General features: G+C 40.7%; 1 protein-coding gene across 2 annotated transcripts; it reads left to right on the top strand.

Annotated features, from left to right (window-relative positions):
• Positions 1-5,818: 5,818 nt before the first annotated feature.
• Positions 5,819-11,079, top strand: zbtb49 (zinc finger and BTB domain containing 49). Of its 2 annotated transcripts, none has more exons than XM_085456070.1 (8): positions 5,819-5,876; positions 6,210-6,410; positions 6,500-7,608; positions 7,710-7,756; positions 7,843-7,916; positions 8,288-8,370; positions 8,541-8,702; positions 9,840-11,079. In XM_085456070.1, exons 2-8 carry the CDS (start codon positions 6,259-6,261, stop codon positions 10,556-10,558), a joined length of 2,346 nt encoding a protein of 781 aa, XP_085312196.1. In that variant the 5' UTR covers positions 5,819-5,876; positions 6,210-6,258; the 3' UTR covers positions 10,559-11,079. The 2 variants fall into 2 exon arrangements, with proteins under 2 accessions (XP_085312196.1, XP_085312195.1); XM_085456069.1 differs by having other exon boundaries at positions 7,825-7,916.
• Positions 11,080-19,823: the final 8,744 nt, after the last annotated feature.

Here is a 19,823-nt window from a genome sequence, read left to right as displayed (position 1 = left end):
TGGAGCAGTACGGCGATTCCGTTTGCTCCAGATTTTAGAGTTTTTTCCAGATTGTATGTTGTTTTATTGCTTTTGATTTGTAGTTTGGATTTTTGTTACACCACTGGTGGGAGGCCCTTTTTCTAGCTGTAGATCACCAGTGTGGTCCTGCAGTTGGGTTATCCCCCGGTGCTACACATTAGTTTGTTGTAATATATTAAAATTTTCTTTGTTTCTTTTTATTCAGATGCGGAGTGCCGACGTGGAGGAGACTAGGGTGCCTTGGTGGTGGGATCCCTTGAGTGTACACACCTGCCTTGTTTAGTTTATTAGTGTGAGTGTGTGTGTGATAGTTTGTTGCACTTGTGTTTTGGGTGTGTTTTCTTTCTTTAGTTTGTGTGTGGCATCCCTGCCCCTCCACTGGTAAGCCTCAGCTCTGAATACCTTTTTAAGCATATTTGTACTTGAATATTTATGATTGTGCTTTTTATATGGTGTTTTAAATAATTATTAATAAATTGTGAATTTGTTGATCATTGAACCTCGTCTCTGGACTGAGTATAGCGAACCTAAGTGCCTTTCTGGTGATTTAGTGTTACTTTCAGTATTCTCTGGGTGAAATTCCCAGGGTGGCGTTGTCTTTTTAAAACTGCAAAGAGTATTTACTTTATACCCCATCCTCGTCTCGCCACATATGAAAAGGGTGGGGCTAATGCCATTGACTTTGATGTTATGAATGGTGTACTAAAATTGAAATGGTTAAGATCTTTCATTGGGAACAAAAATTCCTTTTGGAACATTATACCCAATATGATTTTTGGCGAAATGGGTGGAACAGACTTTTTGTTACATTATGACTTTGTTTGCAGTTCGTTACCTGTTAAACTCTCAGCTTTCCTTCAGCAGGTCCTTCTTTATTGGAAATTAATTTATAAACATAACTTTACTCACAATACCCTTATATGGAACAACAGGTCTGTCTGTGTAGGAAATCTGTGTACATGGATGAATGGAGCTCCAAAGGGATTTGGGCTGTAGCTCATTTTATGGTTGAGAAACATGAGACGTTCTGTGAGAAGTTTGACGTAAGATGCACTGCTAAGAGATATAAATCACTAATAAAAGCCATCCCAGCCCCTATGAGATCAATGATCAAAGAAAATATTGTGCACTCTAAAATTTTTACTGGACTGAGTTGAATTTGGTGACAGCAGGTTTACAAACAAGGTGATCAGGAATGTTTTGATAAATGAAATTTGTCCTAATCTGGTTAAAAGAAATTATATTCTTAAAGAATTTGAGACCATGGAGGTTAAGGCGATAAGAAGAAAGTATGTCTCACTTCCTCTTTCCCCTAAGTAAAAGAGGTTAACTTTAAAATCATAAATGAGATTTACCCAACCAATGAATTTTTAAGACGGAAATTTAACTTAGATGTGTGTACATTTTGTGGAAATAACATTGAAAAGCTGGATCACTTGTTTTTCTACTGTGAATCAGTGCACTGCTTCTGGATTGACATGTGGAGCTGGCTACAGTCCTGTCGGTGTGCGGGGCAAGCCATGTGGCGTTGTGAGAAAAGGACCCAAGATGCAGGTACTGGCTGAGATGCGAGTGAGCTTTATTTACAGAAGGTGAAAGCAAACAAAAGCAAGGATGGCGAGGACAGAACTAAGACATTACCTAAACTGGGGCAATTAATAAACAAACCTGAAATGATAACATGCAGGGAGAAGCATGGGATGTGAAGCAGGGAGATGCAGAGAACGCCAACTAATGGAGACAGACCGACAACCAGCAAAGGCAACCCCACACTAGGCTGTGTCCCAATTCAGGGTCTGCACGTTTGAAGTACGCGCACCAGAAGACTAAAAAGATGGCTAAGGTCCACCAGGAGAGACTGGACAGTATAGATGCAAAACCAATATGCCAGCAGTTTATCTCAGTTAACGAGAGGAGAAGGCATGTGTTTGGCTCCTTTAGTGGACATTGAGTTATTGTGTGGGACACCAGTAGTCCATGTCTGTTGCTGTAACAGTAGTTCATGTTTAGAATAAAAAATCCCAGCTCACTGATTTGATCGGGGCAATAGTGCCTAAAATATTGCATAATTTTGCTGAGAGATCTTTTACTTTGTGGTAATCTTAGATGAGTAGTTTTATGGACAAAAACCACCAGGTCATTCAGTGTTCCCATAGTGCCAAAGTATAACAGATGTCGGTGTACTATAACTGAACTAATGTTGTTAAGTCCTTGAAGTCTTATTCTTTTATTGTCATGACTGTATTTGAAGCTATTTTTATTTTTGTATGATACCTGATTTATATGGAATATGGCTGAAGTAAACTAAAGCTTAGTCAGTCATTTGTTTAATAGTAATTTAACATTATATAATTCACATATAAAACTATGAATTGTAATTTTAAATGGTTTAAAAGCATGTAGAATAGCATATGTAGGCAAGTATATCTCTCCTTTTTTGTTATCAAGAAGCAAAGACAAAAAGGAAAAAAAAAAAAAAACAGGGCAGGGTTCGGTCCCCACCAATGCCAAAACCAAATCTACGCCCTTGTCCTGACTGATGACCTGGCCTGATTCCTTTACAACTCACATAACAAGTGCTTCCACACAGATTTCCACCGAAAATCTGTATGTTTCTTTCTGTTGATGCGATTCTAGTTGATCGATATCTTTTTTTTTTTTTGTGTCCCGTTTGGATCTTTAGCCATCAGAATTGTTGTCTTAAGGCCAAGAAAGATGCCAAGCGGATTTATTTTATTAAGTGGATCATCATGGCCTTGCCATATTGGTCCATTTGATTGACCTTTATTATAATTATGAATTTATTTTATTTTCAGTTGCTACAAACGGGACAGACATGACTGGGGGATAGGACAGGGAGAAAGAATGAAAGAAAGAGAGGGAGAGAAAGAAAACCAAAGGGGAGAAGAGACGGTGAGAAGGGGGGAAGAAAGAAAAAAAAAAAACCAAACAACAAAAAAAAACAAAACACCTGGGTCACCTGTATGGAGAAAAAAAACAGAAGAGAAAACAAACAACAAAGAGCAACATAATTAAAAAAAAAACGGCACCATCACAATAAACTAGCTAGCAGTAGATATCAGTAGATACTAAATAATATACGATATTGTGCAGCACGCAAGATAGACAGCGCACAATGTGCTTTGAGGCAGCAGCCAAGAAAGCTGTAGTCCGCGTCTCTGAATACCCGTGTGTACACCTGTGTGGATCAGCATGCTTGCATTCCAAAGGTTTCTCCATGTAACGATCTGCTAGGGAGTGTGGGGAGCCACAGCCCCGTCCTCCAGGGCATGAAGCAGGTATGGAGGAGATCAAAACTCCAGACATCCAGAGGCCCCCAGAACACAAGAGACCAAGGAAAACCAACAGAGGGGCAGCCGCGCCACTGTCCCAGTAAGAGCTGAGGAGAGTCCCAGATGAGGGCTCACTCAGCAGCCGCGGAGCAGAAGCCAGGGGGAGTTGCAGTGACGTGCCCGTGAGCTCCGCCGGCAGCCAGCTGTGCCTGAGTGACCGAGCCCCAGGCCGAGAGGCCGGGGACACCCCACCTCCGAAGTGGCCCGAGCGAGCCCCAGGCTCCAGGCCCCGATAAGCGGCCGCCAAGGAGTGAGCCGGTGTATACCTGGATGCCCACCCCCAGACACAAAGAACCACCAACACACCGACACCTGAGGGAGTCCGCCACTGGCAGGGAAAGTGGTGGTGGGTGGAGATAGGCCTCCAAACCTTGGAGGGCCTGAGATGTCCCCAGAGAGGTGGCGTCTGATACCCAACCTGACATATAGACACAGACATACAGGCACACACAGACACAAACATCCATTCCCACCCTCATGCTCTCATATGCACTCACTCCACACTCAACCAACGTGGAGACAGACATAAAGAGACGCTGTACACACGATCACACTCCCCAAGCGTACTCTACGAACCGGGTCTAGGTACCCTTGCCCCTGGAGGAGGGAACTGCACCCAGACCCAGGTGGTGTTACCCTTTTCCCTGCGGTGGGGAGAGGCAGACCGCCCCGGCTCCGCAGCAGCAGGGAGGCCCTACGCTCCAGACCGCAGTCGGACGGCCAACTCCTCCTGGCCCCCCGCTCCAGCAGGCCGCAGAGAACGGGGGTGAGAGAAGACTCCAAACCTCCCTCCACCCGCTCATTGTAGTGTTGATGCATGTGTGTTCTAAGGTGCAATTGATCAATATTAAATTGATTAACCATTTCTTTATTCACAATGATCGATCCCCCATATTTCATGTTTTCTGCTGTGATTTCTGTAAAGGTTGCTGTGTCATCACTGCTGACAGTATCTGGATTTCTCGTGTTATTGTCTTTTTTGGTTTCTTGGTGGATTTCTATGGAAATCAGGCTCCAATTGTTAAGGCAAGACAATTTCTTAATCACCTTATATTTTTGGAGCATTTTTTTTCCTTGCAGCAACAAGTTTTAGCAGGGAGGGCGTCGCTGTCTGAGCAATCTGCCTGAAATTGCTCCCCCTCCTCTTTTTGGTTTTGTTTTTTGCCTAGTTTTGTTTTTTGGTGTTTTCGTATGGAAATCAGGGTCCAGTTGTTAAAGCAGGACAATTTCCTAATGGCCTTATATTTTTGGGGCATTTGTTCCTTGCAGCTGCAAGTTTTAGCAGGGAAGGCCACTGATTTTTTTTTTCCTGGGCAGGCCTCAGTGCTACACCTGCCAAATCCGAACACAGGTCCAACATGTTGCATATAGACTCTATAGTGGTGCGATCTGGGTGACCTGCCTGAAATTTCTCCCACTGTTCTTTTGTAATGGTTTTTTTTTGTACTGTTCAAGGAGTTGCCACACAGTGTTTGCTGTGGCATTTTTCGGATTACTCGTGGCTGTGTAATCTTCCATTATGTTTGAATTTGTGCTTCTGTGTTGAGAATTTAGAGTCGCTTTGTTAAAGATAAAGGTTTTTGAACTTCTGTTCAGAGCCATATATGCTATCCCAAAGGCGTTTTGCCTTGTCTATATGAGAATATAGGCTCTGCCTTGTCTTTTGATCGTAACAGATCTTTATGTGCAGGTGAATGAATTTACCCTGACTAAAAGGACCATCTATTTGTTTTTGTTTTTTTTTCAATTTTATACAAATCTTTTGGTTGGATTTTCATGCCTGGCTTCAATCGAGTGGGATTCAAATTACCCCATTTACCTTAAATATGATATTGTTTGGAATGTTTCTGAAGGAAAAGAAAGTCAATTGTGGTGTTAATGTTCTATTAATCTTGTGTAAGCAATATATACATAAATGTCATTTTTTAAGACCAAACCAACCTTACTTCACTGGAAAAACGACCTGAACCTGTTATCTAAATCTTTGACTTTCGTTAAAAAGAAAAAGGATGCATTTTTTTGTTTCCTTTTTGGAAGATTTTGATTTAGTGAGTTAATATTCTGTTAACTTTTATGACCCCGTCTTTATGTCTTCTTTTTCTTCTTAAAAAGGTTGAAAATTGTATTTTCTGAATGTATAATATATGGTGCATTTTGTTTGTATGTTGATTTTGCTAATAAAAAAAAAAAAAAAGGACCGTTTGGTCGCTACATTATTAGTCTTCCCTGTGCAAATGCAACCAAAGAAAAGTTCCGAGCAGGCTGGAAACGAGCCTCATGTAACCTTTTTTTACAAGTATGAACCACGTGGTTACTTTTAGCATGTCCTCTCCTTACAGTGACTTTACCCGTTCCATTATTTAACACGGTATATCTGTATAATGGTTAGCGGTATTTATTAGCGTTTAGCAACTCGAAATGCAAGCTACACCAGGAAGTGACGTATTATCATGCCTGTCGAAAAGTGACCTATCATCCAAATAAAAGTTGGGATCCTTTAATGTAAGTTTGACCCCCATCTTTATGGGCTAAGATAATATATAAGTCACAGTACCGAGGAGCAGTTCTCGGTTGCAAATGTAATGCATTCGGGATTTTGTGCTCAATCGATTTACGCCGCTTAATAACATGGGTGGCTAGCGTAGCTTTGTAAAGCTTAGCAGTTTGTGTCCAATTTTTGCATGGGTGGTCTTGCTGCAGAGACACACTGGATTCTGCGCGGCTGTTGAATCCCATATGTTCGAAACTGCTCTTAGCGCTTCCTGGCTCGCTGGCAGGAGAAATGACATCTCTGGTTAATCACTCGTTGTTGTTTTTAAACTTGTGTCACCTTAGCTCGCTTTTTGATGAAGACTTGAGTGAGTGGTGGAGCCGCTGAGTAACCATGGACAGTTTGTCCAGCCACAGCTCCTACCTCCTCCAGCAGCTTCAGGAGCAGAGGATTCAGGGTCTGCTCTGTGACTGCATGCTGGTGGTCAAAGGGGTTTGCTTCAAAGCCCACAAAAACGTCCTGGCCGCCTTCAGCTCCTATTTCAGGTGCCATTATCTCGTTTGTAATAAACGTTAATCATACCGAGTTGCTTCAAGGTTTCCAGATGCATTAAGTATTACTCTGATCTTTTCAGGTCCTTGTTCCAAAATTCCCCCAGTCAGAAGAATGACGTGTTCAACCTAGTTATCCAGGATGTCAGTGGCATTGGCCAGATATTGGACTACATGTATACCTCCCATCTTGATATTAACCAAGATAATGTGCAAGCACTCCTAGATATCGCACAGTGTTTGCAGGTTCCGAATGTGCAGAGCATGTGCAATGCTTTCCTCAAGCCCTGTCCTCCACCAGTGGAAATGCCTTCGTTTTCGCTCTCAGGCATGTTGGGTTCAGAGCATGACTGCCTGCTTGGAAGCAATCTTCCTAACGATGTTGACCTGCCCTGTCCCTCTGAATCCCAGAGGCCTGGCTTCAGCAGTGACATGGACCACACCAGAAGGATGCCAATTTCTGTGCCTAACAGCAGCTCACACTGTGAAATGGGTAGCAGCTCTCAGGCACCAGTAGAAAAGCAGCTAGTTCATGGGTACAAGCTCCGCAACTTCTACAGTAAGCAGTACTTTAAACAAAGTGCAATACAGAGCAATAGTGCAAATTCAAGCCAGGGCCCTTCAGTGGTGGAAGAGCAGCAGTGTCAACTTGTGATAAACCAGGCAGGCAACAGCACCCCCGTGAACTCAGGAAACACAGTTCAGCCTAATCAGTCTTCCATATCAGTGAGTGTGGACAGGAACCCTGACTCTTCTCTCACACCCTCAGATAATCTAAACACTCCTAACCCAGACTCCTCAATGAACAAGCCAATGCGCCCAAAGAAGGCCGTCTACCTGAAGAAATATAACTATCTTCGGTCTCAGAAGGCTTTGGAGGAGATGTGCACTGAATCAGTTATTGAACCTGTCCTTAGCTGTTCAAAGGAGAGCCTTCAAGGAGAGACAGTGGTCCAGGTTCAAGCACCAGAAGCTCCTGTAGAAGATAGCACTGCAGCCAGAGATGAGGTTGCAGACACAGCTGCAGATGCACAGCTTCCCAGTCCTCCACCTGTGAATGAAGAGGAGCAAAATCTAAAGCCTGTGCCGGAGACAGCTCAGCAATCGGGACACAAGCAGTACTGCTGTGAGGTGTGTGGGAAGATCTTCAAACACCCGAGCAACCTGGAGCTGCACAAGCGCTCGCATACCGGTATTTCCTGATTTTAACGGCTCTAGAATCACACATTTAAGGTTGAATTATAGGAATGAATTATAATGCTCTTAGGCATAAACTGATCTGTTCTGTTATAGGCGAGAAGCCCTTTCAGTGCAACGTTTGTGGAAGAAACTTCTCACAGGTATTTTCTTTTGTGCTCTTCTAATGTAATAGTTATTCTTAGATGTTCATATTAAACTCAGATGTCAGACGGATTCTGTCTTACAGGCTGGAAATTTACAGACACATTTGCGGCGTCATTCTGGGGAAAAACCATACATCTGTGAGCTGTGCGGGAAAAGGTAAAGTGACTTGGATTGATTTTCATTTGTCTTCTTTTGCCATCTCCCTGTCTCTACTTTAAGCATTTTCTTGGTTTAACTGAGTTTGCCTTTACTAAGACAAAAAGTTTTCCCAGGCTTGTTAATATTATTCTATCACTTGTTCAACTTCACACATAAATAATTGTTGTTGCATAATAACACACTAATGAGGAACTGCTGTGAGTAATTAACAAAGTGAAAGAAAATATAATTTTCTTGCCTAGCACATAATATACTATAATATCCAATAAATATATGATATGATATTTTCCACTTACCATATAGAGATATAGAGATATCAAAACTGATGATTTCTTTACTGTCCTTTATTATTCATCTGTGTTTTCCAGCTTTACTGCATCAGGGGATGTCCAACGTCACAAAGTGGTGCACACAGGAGAGAAGCCACATCTGTGTGACATATGTGGCCGAGGTTTGTGGCATCTCTCAGCACGAGCAATAATCTCAGTCAGTCATTTGATAATACAACAATCTGAGAATTTGTAATGTCTTGCTGCTAAAGTGAGCTCCTGCTGATGTTTAATAGTAGCTTGAACTGCTTTTATTGAGAAATGCATTTCTTGTTCCTTGTTAATTGTTCAGGATTTAACAACTTGAGCAATCTAAAGGAGCACAAAAGGACTCACGCGACAGACAAGACGTTCACCTGTGACCAGTGTGGAAAGTCCTTCAACACGCACAGAAAGCTTCTGAAGCACAAGGCCCGGCATGCTGGGGAAAAACCTCATAGCTGCGCCACCTGTGGTAAGTTATAATGTCACAATCTATTTAAAAAAATATTTTTAAGAGTCTACAACAGGCCCAGTTATTTAACATAACTTTCAGCAGTATTTTAGTAATAGAAAATCAAATCTATTCTCAGGTTGGAATAATAAAAAATCTGGATTAGAAACTTCCTAGCAGCCAAACTGTTAGGTGGAGCTCGACACTGGTTGGTTAAATAGTTCCCATTTTTGAAAACAAAAAACAGCAAAATGCACAAAAAAGAAAAAGAATATTCAACTGCTAGTATTGTATTTTGAATACTTTGTAAAGTCACTTTAAGTACTTTTAGTGCAGTTAAATCAACACATTTTAGGGTCAACGTGACAGAAATGCAGATGTGATATGTGAATGTGAGATCAGAGGTCTAATTTGACACCATATTTGGTTGCAAACTTTAATGTGATATTTAGAATCCCCATTTACCCGTATGATTTCCTAAATATCATCAATACAAACAATGGCTGTAAGAAACATCGTTTTAAGTAGCTCTACATACAGTAGCCTTATTATTATCACTTTGACCTTTGACGTAGATTAATCTTTTGACCTTAAAGGAGAGGTCAGAGGTCAGCTATGATATGATATTTTTAATACTGTTATTGTTCATCTATATGCTGACTATACCCACCAAACTAGTTATAAGTCTTTTTATACATTTTCAACCAACAAATCATTCAGTTGACCTTAAAGACCTTTGTGGAAGTAAGCATAATTTTAATGCATAACATAACGTAGGTTCCTTGATGGATGTAATTACCATTAACAATGTACAGTTTTGCCACAAAGGTAGACCCAACACCAAAACAGCAGCTGTCTGTTTCCTTCACAGACATTGTTTCAGTCTTATAGAGCCACATTTTACAACAATTTGTACTGACACACTCGGAATCGACACTACAACCAAGGTTGTTGCAATATTATTACATTAGCTAACAAGTCCAGCTGGTCTTGGAATGCAATGGAAAGCCAAAAGTGTAAATGGCATTTACCTGCATATTCTTTAAGGCTCTTAAAGCTTGTTTTTCTATGACAGCATTTTTTTCCCCATGTTGTCATTGTTTAAACATGATGTGCACACGGTGTTATTCATTTGAGATTTCTTATGAATTAATACAGGGAAGTGTTTCATTGGCTCAGGAGACCTACAGCGTCACATACGGTCACACACTGGTGAGAAACCTTACATCTGCAATACCTGTGGAAAGAGCTTCACCCGGTCTGCCATGTTGAGAAGACATAGCAACATGCACTGCAAGGGGCCTCCAGTTGAGAGTCAGGTCACTGTCAACTCTGAGCAGACACATAGTGCAGATGGTGGCACGTCATTACCCAAAGCTGTCAGCCACAGTAAACCTGCTGCTGCCAGTGAGCAGCATTTCTCTGCTATGATGCCCCACACAGAGTTAGAGAAATCCTCAGCGCCGGCTCCTTCGCCATCACAAGCAACACCACATATAGAGACTTCACCTCCCAGCATTCAACTGAGCCCAGGATCTACCCCGCTTCCAGAGCTGCGCTCCCTGGTTCCCCATCACCTCCTTTCATCCGGCCACCAGGAAAGAACTGCAACCCTATCTGCCACAGATCGTACGAAGCTGGCCAAACCCCACGTATTGCAGGAAGCGCCATATGGTCCGTATGTCGAGAACGGGAACATGCCAATGGATAGAGGCCCAGCGGGGAGGCCCTACCTGCCTCCTACAGACAATTACTGCAGTTCCCTCACAGGGACAAGCAGGCCCTATAGGTCCAGTGAAGGCCAGTTTATCTCTAGTGTAACTCTGTGGGGCCTAGCAATGAAAACGCTCCAGAATGATAATGACATGGAGCAGTAAGCATGTCATGTCACACAGCATTGCCGGATCAGCTACCCAGTGAACTTAAGTGACTTTTACTCAACTGAATCATATTTCTACCACCTGGATCATGAGGGACATCAAATCAGAAAGGACGGGGCCTTCTCTCTCGCTAGTCTGCTAAGTAGACCGGAGAGCAGCTAGAACAGCAGCTTGCTTGAGACAAATGATAAGCTGAGGGGCTGTACAAGACCCAGTATAAGATATTATCCTGAACTCTAAATCATGCAAAACTGAGGTCTGCAAGGCACCGACGTCACAGTGCAGCGGGTATTTTCAGGGCTCTGTGATTCAGTGGGGTTTATCGTTTGAAACTTTATTGTTCCAAATCTAAACATCCCAGGATGCATCATGCATCAGCTACATTCTTTCATTTGGTTTGTACTGCGCTGCACTTTAAGATGTAAAGAAATGAGCTTGTTACTGATTAAATATTTGTGCAAGATCTCTCTGTGATATATTTATGTAAGAATTAAAGACCTACCCTTTCTGTATTGTAATGTCTCAGTGTTATTTAAAAGGAAGACATTAACTTACACAGCATTTTAGTTTTTCCAGTGTTCACTGTGTAGCAGGCGAGTAGCTATATGGGGAAGATATATTAAATTTAAAGTTTAGGGTCAGCTAAGCAAATACTCTTTTGTTTTTTCTTCTTGTTTGTATAAAATGAAATATTAAATTGATCAAAAACACCACATGGAATAGCCTCCATCCCACGATTCTAAGAACAATAAGATCCATTCACATGAATAAGCAAATTTTAAGCTGTGCTAATATTACTGGAAAACTGAATTTCTAGTGCTGTCAGCATTAGGTTACTCAGTGTGCCACTGGAACACACAATTCAGTTATCATTCACTCATGAATGTTTGCTTTATGATGTAAACTAAACACCAATTAGCAGATCCTCACTGTGATAGAATAATACTTCAGCTGGTCAAGCTTCGACTTCAAATGATAAATGTTTGTAACGGCAATGACAAAAGTCATCCTGGTCATCCGTCTGTTTCATAGTCATCTGTCCCTATAAATAACCCATTATATATGTGTATATAATTCTTTTTAGATTATAATGTCAACTGTAAAATTTGTGTATAACTAAGCTCTGCCCAAGTAGAAATGTATAAAGGTGCTTCATCCACAGCAGCAGCTTTACTATGAAGCAAAAGCCTGCAGTTGCAAGGTGCAATGCTTAAAGAGGACAACAGAGGGAGCTGTAAGATATATAACACCGGTGTTCTGAGAAACCATCCTACTCTGACAAATCGTCCTACCCGTTTTATAATTTTACGGTGACTTGTGACTAAACCTAACCCTACCCCTAACCATAACCATAACTATGGGCTCAAATTGTGGTCATAAATATTTTGTACTTGTAAATCAGGATTTGTATGTGTAAAAGTAATTTGTGTGTGTGTAAAAAAGATTTGTGTGTGGACTTAGCCAAAATATACGTGTGAAACTCTGCACTCAAGTTTCAAGTTACAAGTACGAATTTTGACCCCGTTTTTCTTCCATCTGATTGGCAAATGTCATGTCAATCACAAATTTAATTATCCAATCAGAGAACAGATGAGTTTGGCTGTCGGAGGGGCAGTTGAAAACATTGGGTAGGATGTTTTTTGAGGTAGGATGGATTCCCAGAACACCGGCCCACTCTGCTCTCACGCACTGAGGTATGGGGTATGCTTAAAGGGATTGATTTGGTGTTATGGATCCTGTCGGTGAATGTTGAAGAGGAGGCATTCAAAAAGTGATATTTCCACTCACCACACACCCAGTGAACACCAAGCATCAGTAAACATTGTGCAAACGCACTGCAGCATGTCGGGTAAAAAGTGCACTGAGCTTTCTTTACAAGATAGGCAGCTGATAATTGGCTGTCATTGCCACAGTATACAGCCCCCGTTACTCCATGCCTGCTAGATAGGTTGCCTAGCAACACATAGGATCAATCTGTTATCATGTTGTTCATTTGTTGCCTTTACTCCAACTACGATGGGAAAGGGGGCAGGCACTCTGGGTAGAGAGGTGTGCCTAACCGTGATGCACCTCTTACATCCTGAGTGTGGTGTCATGCCACAAAAATTAACACCTCACAGTATCCTTGTATCTCTCATGTAGCTGTGATATTAATAATTAAGCTTAGGATAGTGGTGTTTTTTAAATAACTCACTTTGCTTTGCTGAAAGCGGTTACATTTCACTACACAGAGAAGTTATTTAAACCCTGGTCAGCTTGAGTGCATTCTCACTTTACAGCAGATACCAAAGTGTGAGAGCGTGAAGAAATCCCGTCTGTCCTTGGCAACAGCAGACTGACCCTTTTTCCTAGTCTATCAAAGTCTCCCAAACCTCCCAGTTGTTATTAGCGGGGAAATGGAAATTATATTTATACAGAAATGTTTTATGTTTATAAGCAGAACGGTAAACAATCAGAAAATCTTTACAATGATGATGACTGAGCTCATATAATGATCATATCCAACAAGTGCAATTTATTGTCGCTCATGTGTCCTCTGCCTTCAGCAGAAAATTCAACAAAAATGGCACAAAAATATAAAACACGGATTACGTTTTGGATGTTTCTTTTTGCCTGGATGTTTACACAAGGGAAACACTTATGTGCACCTAAACCACCGTTCCCATAGAAACCTTGCTTTTCATATATTCATTATATGGCAATAACTACACCAGTTTGACTCTCTGCCAGCTAAACGAGTGACTTTGAGGGTGAATCCTCTCTGCTCATGACCCCCATTTCTCACTCTGTGTCGCTGCTTCCCTCTCCCCTCGTGCTAAAGTTAATCCTGATTATGTACGCCATCTAACTGGTGCAAAATGAGACCCAGCCTAATGCCATTTTACACAGAAACGCTTCCAAAGCCTGTCTTTTGTTCCAGCATCTAATCACGTTTCACTGCTTTGTGTTGTCACAGGCATATGAGGATAGGTTTAATTAACAAGTGAGTGTGAAATATATAAATCCAACCAAATTTGGCTGACTGGGACATTTCACCGCAGAAACTGAGCAGTCAGCTTTAACCTCAGGCGAACAACTCAGTTTTTTTCTTTTCTTTATTTTGCTGTTTTTTTGTCTGTATTTGTAGTGACTGTTATCCCCAAATTTTTAGCATTTTTATTGGATTTTTGTTTGTCTAAATAAAAAAAAAACCCATATATCTCTTCATACTCTTCAGATGAAAATCAACAAATTTCCTCTATTACCTTTCAAAAGTCATGAATGTTTTCACCTGCTGTGCACCATAGCTTTATTATCGCGCTTATGTCTGCATCAGCACCAGAGATGTGAATGTGTTCTGGCAGCGGTTTCAGCCAAGTAGTAATTGCTGTGGAGCTGCGGCTTGTTGCTGTGTTGGATGAGATGGATAAGTGGCTGACCTAGTCTCTGCGCTATAATTCCTCTGTGTGTCACAATATGAAAGAGGCTTAAGCAGAGGAGAAGAATGGTGATTGTTCCTACTGTTGCTTTGCTGCTTCTCTCTGCTGTTTCGCACTGCTTTTCTCTTCTCCTCAGACAGCAGCTACCTGCTTAGCTCCATCCGTTTCACTCCAATCCGGCCAATACATAACTACACAGGCGTTATCATAGCACAGACCGATGCACACAGTGCTACCAGATTAATGTGAAGTTGTCAGGGTCACCTGTTAAGTGGTGCTGTAACCATCAAATGTGTACAGAAATGTGCAGTCTGTGGTTTTAACTCACTCACTTGTTCAAGGAGGTTTGTAGTTAAATGCACATTGTGGATATGCCATTTCACATTTATGCTGTCATACCCCCAATTCTTTCTCTACAATCATTATCTTCCTCCATGTCCTGCTTTCTCTGGCACACACACCCACACACACTAAATACACACACGCTGGCCTTTAGCTACTGTACCCAGGTGTGTTTTCTCTCTGGGTCTGCACAATATACTTCCAGTTTCCTAAGATGCGTTTAGACACCTGTCAGTGTGTGTGACAGGTTATTCTTTGTTTTCCCCCCTCAGGCAATGAAATGAGGTTGTTTCAGCACACATACAGTAAAGCTCACGATGGGAAGGAATGAAGAGCTGATTTTATAGCCAACCATGTGGCTGGTTGTCCACGCTAATGCTACCAGTTCTAATTTGTAACTCTATTCCAAATATTACAGTGACATGCTGTGAGAAAATTGAGAGATGATTGGCTACATCTGGGATCCCCTCGGGTACTGTGTGTCTATTTGTAGGTTGTTGTGTCCCTGCATGTTTAAAGACAGCAGCAGTTCTTCAACATGGGTGTGCTGTCAGTAACTAGAGCTTCAAGAAGACTGAACCGTTCCAGGCAGGTCAAAATGTCTGCTCCAGTTGATGAGAATAGAGAAGTTGTTTCACATTAAAAAAAAAAACCCCAAACACATTTACCAGAAGATTCTGTATAGTAATCAGGGTGAGAAAGCTTGAGATATAAGCTGAGCACAAACACTTACAATAAATACATATACTTGAGATATATGTTGTTTAGTTTATGAATTTATTTACCTTAGACAGTTTGTCTTTGTGCTTTGCGGAGCTAATCTCAGCAGCTGTGGCCTAATATGGCAATATCTTTCATATTACTGTAGCAAGACAGCAAAACAGTTTTGTGAAAAAAGAAAATACACTATAAGGACTGAATTAAATATCATCTAGTCCTTACCAGGCCTTCCAATTAAGTAAATCCAACAGTGTCACATGGTACTACACAGTTTCATTATTCACTCTATTTATATAGCACCAAATCACAACAGCACACACCTTAAGGTACTTAATATTTTAAAGTAACTGCAATTATACAGAGAAAACAACAACAAACCAACGACCCCCATATGTTCAAGCACTTGGCAACAGTGGGAAGGAAAAACTCTGTGGAGGGAGAACCCTCCACAAAAAAATTTTTTGTATCTGTTTATGTATTTAACATATGCATAAGAGCTGGGGGGCAATTGCAGTTGCTGCCCCATGCCCCCCTGTAGCTCCTCCCCTGCCCCTCTACCACTGCTTGGGTTTCCCTAAATATGCTTCTTTTTGCAGTCAAACATCACCACTTTGGTCTTTTCTGTCCAAATGACATTCTTTCAAAAGTCTTGTGGTTTGTGCACATGCAACTTTGCAAGACGTGCTGCCATGTTTTTTTGTTTGTTGGTTTGAGAAGAGACTTTCTCTTGGCAGTTGTTCCAAACAAGCCATGTATGTTATCCCATAATACATTTGATGGTGAAATTTCCAAATACTTCTAACTTAAAATATATATTTATTGATATTGCTGCTATTGTGTCACTCCTTTTCTGTATGTGAAGGCTGTAATGTAATGGTTTTACAAAGGTCTGTTTCAACCTTAACTAGGGGTGGGAATCAAGAACCGGTTCTTGTAAAGAATTGGTTCCCAGTAGTCCAATTCCTTGGAATTGTTAGTCTGCCTGCCTATCGATCCTACCTATCGGTTCTTGCACTCGCGCTACAATCAGCTGATTTCAGGTTGCATGTCCAAGGAGGAAAATAGCAACGCAGTCTAATGGATATGGACATTTATTTTTACTGCACAAAAGGACGAGATAAACAGTAAAGTGGAAAACTGCATCCAGGGCAGAGACAACCGCATTGTGCTGCTAACACAACTTTGGTTCTTTGCAAGCATCCACAGAGAGCATGCTAATGCTAAACTAGTCAAGAACCCAGGATGAAAGTGTTGGCAATTTCTCAGATTTATATTGTTAAATGATGATTATGAATGTGTTTCAGCTATTTTTTGAGTAATGATCACAACAAAGAGGAGAAATACCTCAGCAAACAAGCACAAACATTTGACCCAAAGCATACAATTAATTTGCATGAATGTAATTTTTTTTATTTCTGCTTAGCACTAGTGGTTAATCTCAAAGAGCCGATGAGAATCTAAAAAAGACTTGATAAATAATCAATTCGATAAGTGATATCAATAATGGAAATGGAATTGGTAAATCTTATCAATATCCATCCCTAACCCTAGCCATGGTCTTTTCCTAAATCTTTCCAAATTATCCTATGTTGTACCAGACTGGAATCCTACACTGAAAAAATTTACTTTATTTACTTAATTCAATAATGGACATTGGTTGCACACAACTGTTTTGCTTTGGCAGAAACTTAAACAACTGAGTTAAATCAACACAACTTTTTCATATTGAAACATGTTTAGATGAAGTAAAGTGAGCTCTTGGAATATTTTAATCCTTCGCAATTTTGTCATTTTATTTCAACACTATTCAATAACTTTTAGCCCAGTACTTCTTGGTCACTTAATTACTACATGTTGTCTTTATATTACATAATGTTCAACAAAGTTTATAGTCCGGTTAACATGAGAATTGAATGGATCTATTGAACAACTACCATCCTCCTATCTTTGCAGGGGGGCTGGGGCATAACCCAGAAGTGATAGGTTACAAGGCAGAGTAAACCCTGTACAGCTCACCAGTCTATCACATAGAGACAAAAACCACTTGCACTTAGATTCATGGGTAGTTTAGAATCACCAATTAACCTAACTCTAACAACTGCAGGACTTTTAACTGTGGGAGGAAATCAGAATACCCAGAGAGAAACCAGTGCAAACTAGCCAAATTGTGGATTTGAACCCAAGACATTCTTGCTGTGAGGCAACAGCGCTAACCACCATGCCACCAATCCAGGCTTAACCAAAGTAGGAAAGCTACGATTTCAAGGCTTGATGCAGAATTTTCTATACGTTTTTGTCCTTGACAGATTAAACCACAATAGAAAGCAATAGCATCCTTTTTTCCTGCAGATCTGTTATATTATATTTCATTAAATACTAACATTAAGAACAATAAAGATTATTTAGCTGCTCATGTAATCAGATACTTTGTTGAAACATGGTAGCAAAATAAAAATGTATGTAAAAAAGTGTAGTTAGCTAGGTACATTGTGGGTTAAATCCCACTGCCGAAACTGCCTCAAATTGTTGATGTGAGACTCTCTTGCTGTCTTTGTTTAACTAGAGTCCATGGTTCCAAGTAATAATTCTGTGATCACACACTCTGCAGTGAAATAGCAAGCCTTCATGAAAGCCCATAGCATTAGCTTGCTATATCAAACAGATCTTAACTACAAGGATAAAGTACACATGGGAGACTTCATTCCTCTTGTTCAGATTTTTTTGATTTCCTATGGTGAGAATATTAGCCAATCAGATCCAGCGATTCCCCAATCGCAAGGACAGAACCCTTGAGGCAGAGTGTGCGTGTGCGCGAGTGTGTGTTTAGCTATGTGGATGTTGGCGAGAGAAGAAGAGGGAGAAAGAGACAGTGGAGGGAGAAAATGAAAGGGGAAGGGACGATAGAAGAGATGTTGTAAAATTAGCCACGCTGTCAGAGCAGTTTGCACTTGGTTTTAAAGGAAATGTCATCAGTGTAGCAGACTCAGGGAAGTCCCCCTTGCTCTCGATCATCTTGCCTGCAGGGGGACTCTGGCTTTCTCCCTCACTTTTCCCTCTCTCTGCTGTGGCAAACTCATTAATGACAAACTGCTCCAGCTTCTCATGGAGTTGAACAAAATGGCATTCAGACAGCCGAAGGAAATCGCAGTCACCTGCATGCGCGCGTATGAAAGAAAACTCGCATGAATGATGCCCTGGTTTGTGCCTGGTTATCTCGGATTACATAATGTCCACAATCTCTAAACAGTGAGTCACGTTTCCAGTGGATAAGTGATGTGACTTTATTTTATGGGACTACAGCTTCTGAACAATTATTCCAAAGTCTGGGAGATATCAAGTGGACCTGCAAACAGTTGTATTTGTTTGCTTTTATTTTGTTTTGTTTCAGGACATTATAGTTTTTCATTTCTCTTCAAAGGTTAGACCATGAAATTTTACTGTGCCGGCACACTTAATATTGGTCTCCCCCTATAGACAGCTGGGACAGACTCCAGTCCCCCAATGACCCTGAACTGTATCAGCACTTAAGAAAATGGATGGCATGGAGTTAAAATCAAGCTAGACCTAGAAAAAAATTAGCCTATTGCATAAGACATCCAGGTGTTAACTACCAGCATTTCAAAGCCAAGCAGCAACCTCCATGTGTGACAAATAAAGCCAATGCAGAAGTGCCAAAAACCGCAGTTCCTCTACTGGCCACTTGACGCTGGCATTAAAAAAGTATTAAAAAGTATGTTTACAGTCTAGTTCAAGAAAATAGCTCTCCGGGTCTCCATGGATTTCCCTTCATAACAATGCTACATTGTATAACTTATTATTATTTTTTATTTCAGAGTGATGCGGGTGAGACTTAAAGTTAGGGGAGTGAGTGCTTTGCTTGACAAATGTACTGACGCACGGAGCTATGGACAATTGCTGTCTGCTCACTGCCACTATTTCAGCTAAGTAAAGTGGAACATTTTAACAATGTTTGTGCCATTGGTGTCTTTAAAAGCAGTAACAGGAAAATAAGTGCAGCACAAAAAAATGCACTGCTGTGTTGTTTAGCTCATCAAAGGCATGGCTGGTATTTTGTCTGTTACTTAGCACTAATTAGCAGATATTTGTATCTGTGCTGGGCTTCAGTTTATAAATGCAGCGCGGTAATCATGCTCATGGTAGATGGTAGCTTGAGTAACTGAAAACTTCACATCACTTTAAGAACTGTGGCACCTGGTGTAGAAATTAATATTATTATTATTATTATTATTATTATTACTACTACTACTACTACTACTACTACTAATAATAATAATAATAATAATAATAATAATAATAATAATAATAATAATAATGTGTACCTTTTAATTATGTCAGGTTTGTCAGTTGACAATACTACTGCATACATTAACAATGCACTTTTTGGCGTTTTGTTGTTTGTCTGTATTCTTAAGTCAATTAATTTCATGAACTGTGGATGATTTGTCCCATAAAAGTTTAAAATGACTTTACCTAGAGAGCTTTTTTTTTTTTTTTTTTTTTTTTGCTACTAGCTCATTTATTTAGGAAAAATCGTCTTTCAGCTTGTTCACTGCCCTTGCTGTAATTTATTCCCATTAATGCGCGATTAATGGAAATTCATACATCGAGAGGAATTTGCAAAAATATCGATAAACTTCCAGCCAATGACAAAAACAAAGGAAACGCTCTTCTTTCCGGGGGCCAATCCCTGCTTGTCTCCATGGCAAAAGGAAAAGAAAAATCCTCGACTGTGGGTCGGTTTTTTCCGGTCGGACTCGGAA

This window comes from Copadichromis virginalis, linkage group LG5 (genome assembly GCF_057382275.1).
Source record: "Copadichromis virginalis isolate Kocher_CV1m ecotype Utaka linkage group LG5, C_Virginalis_male_GT1.1, whole genome shotgun sequence".
Classification (NCBI taxonomy): domain Eukaryota; kingdom Metazoa; phylum Chordata; class Actinopteri; order Cichliformes; family Cichlidae; genus Copadichromis; species Copadichromis virginalis.
The sequence above is the reverse complement of the archived record's forward strand: the minus strand, read 5'-3'. Positions and strand labels throughout refer to the sequence as shown.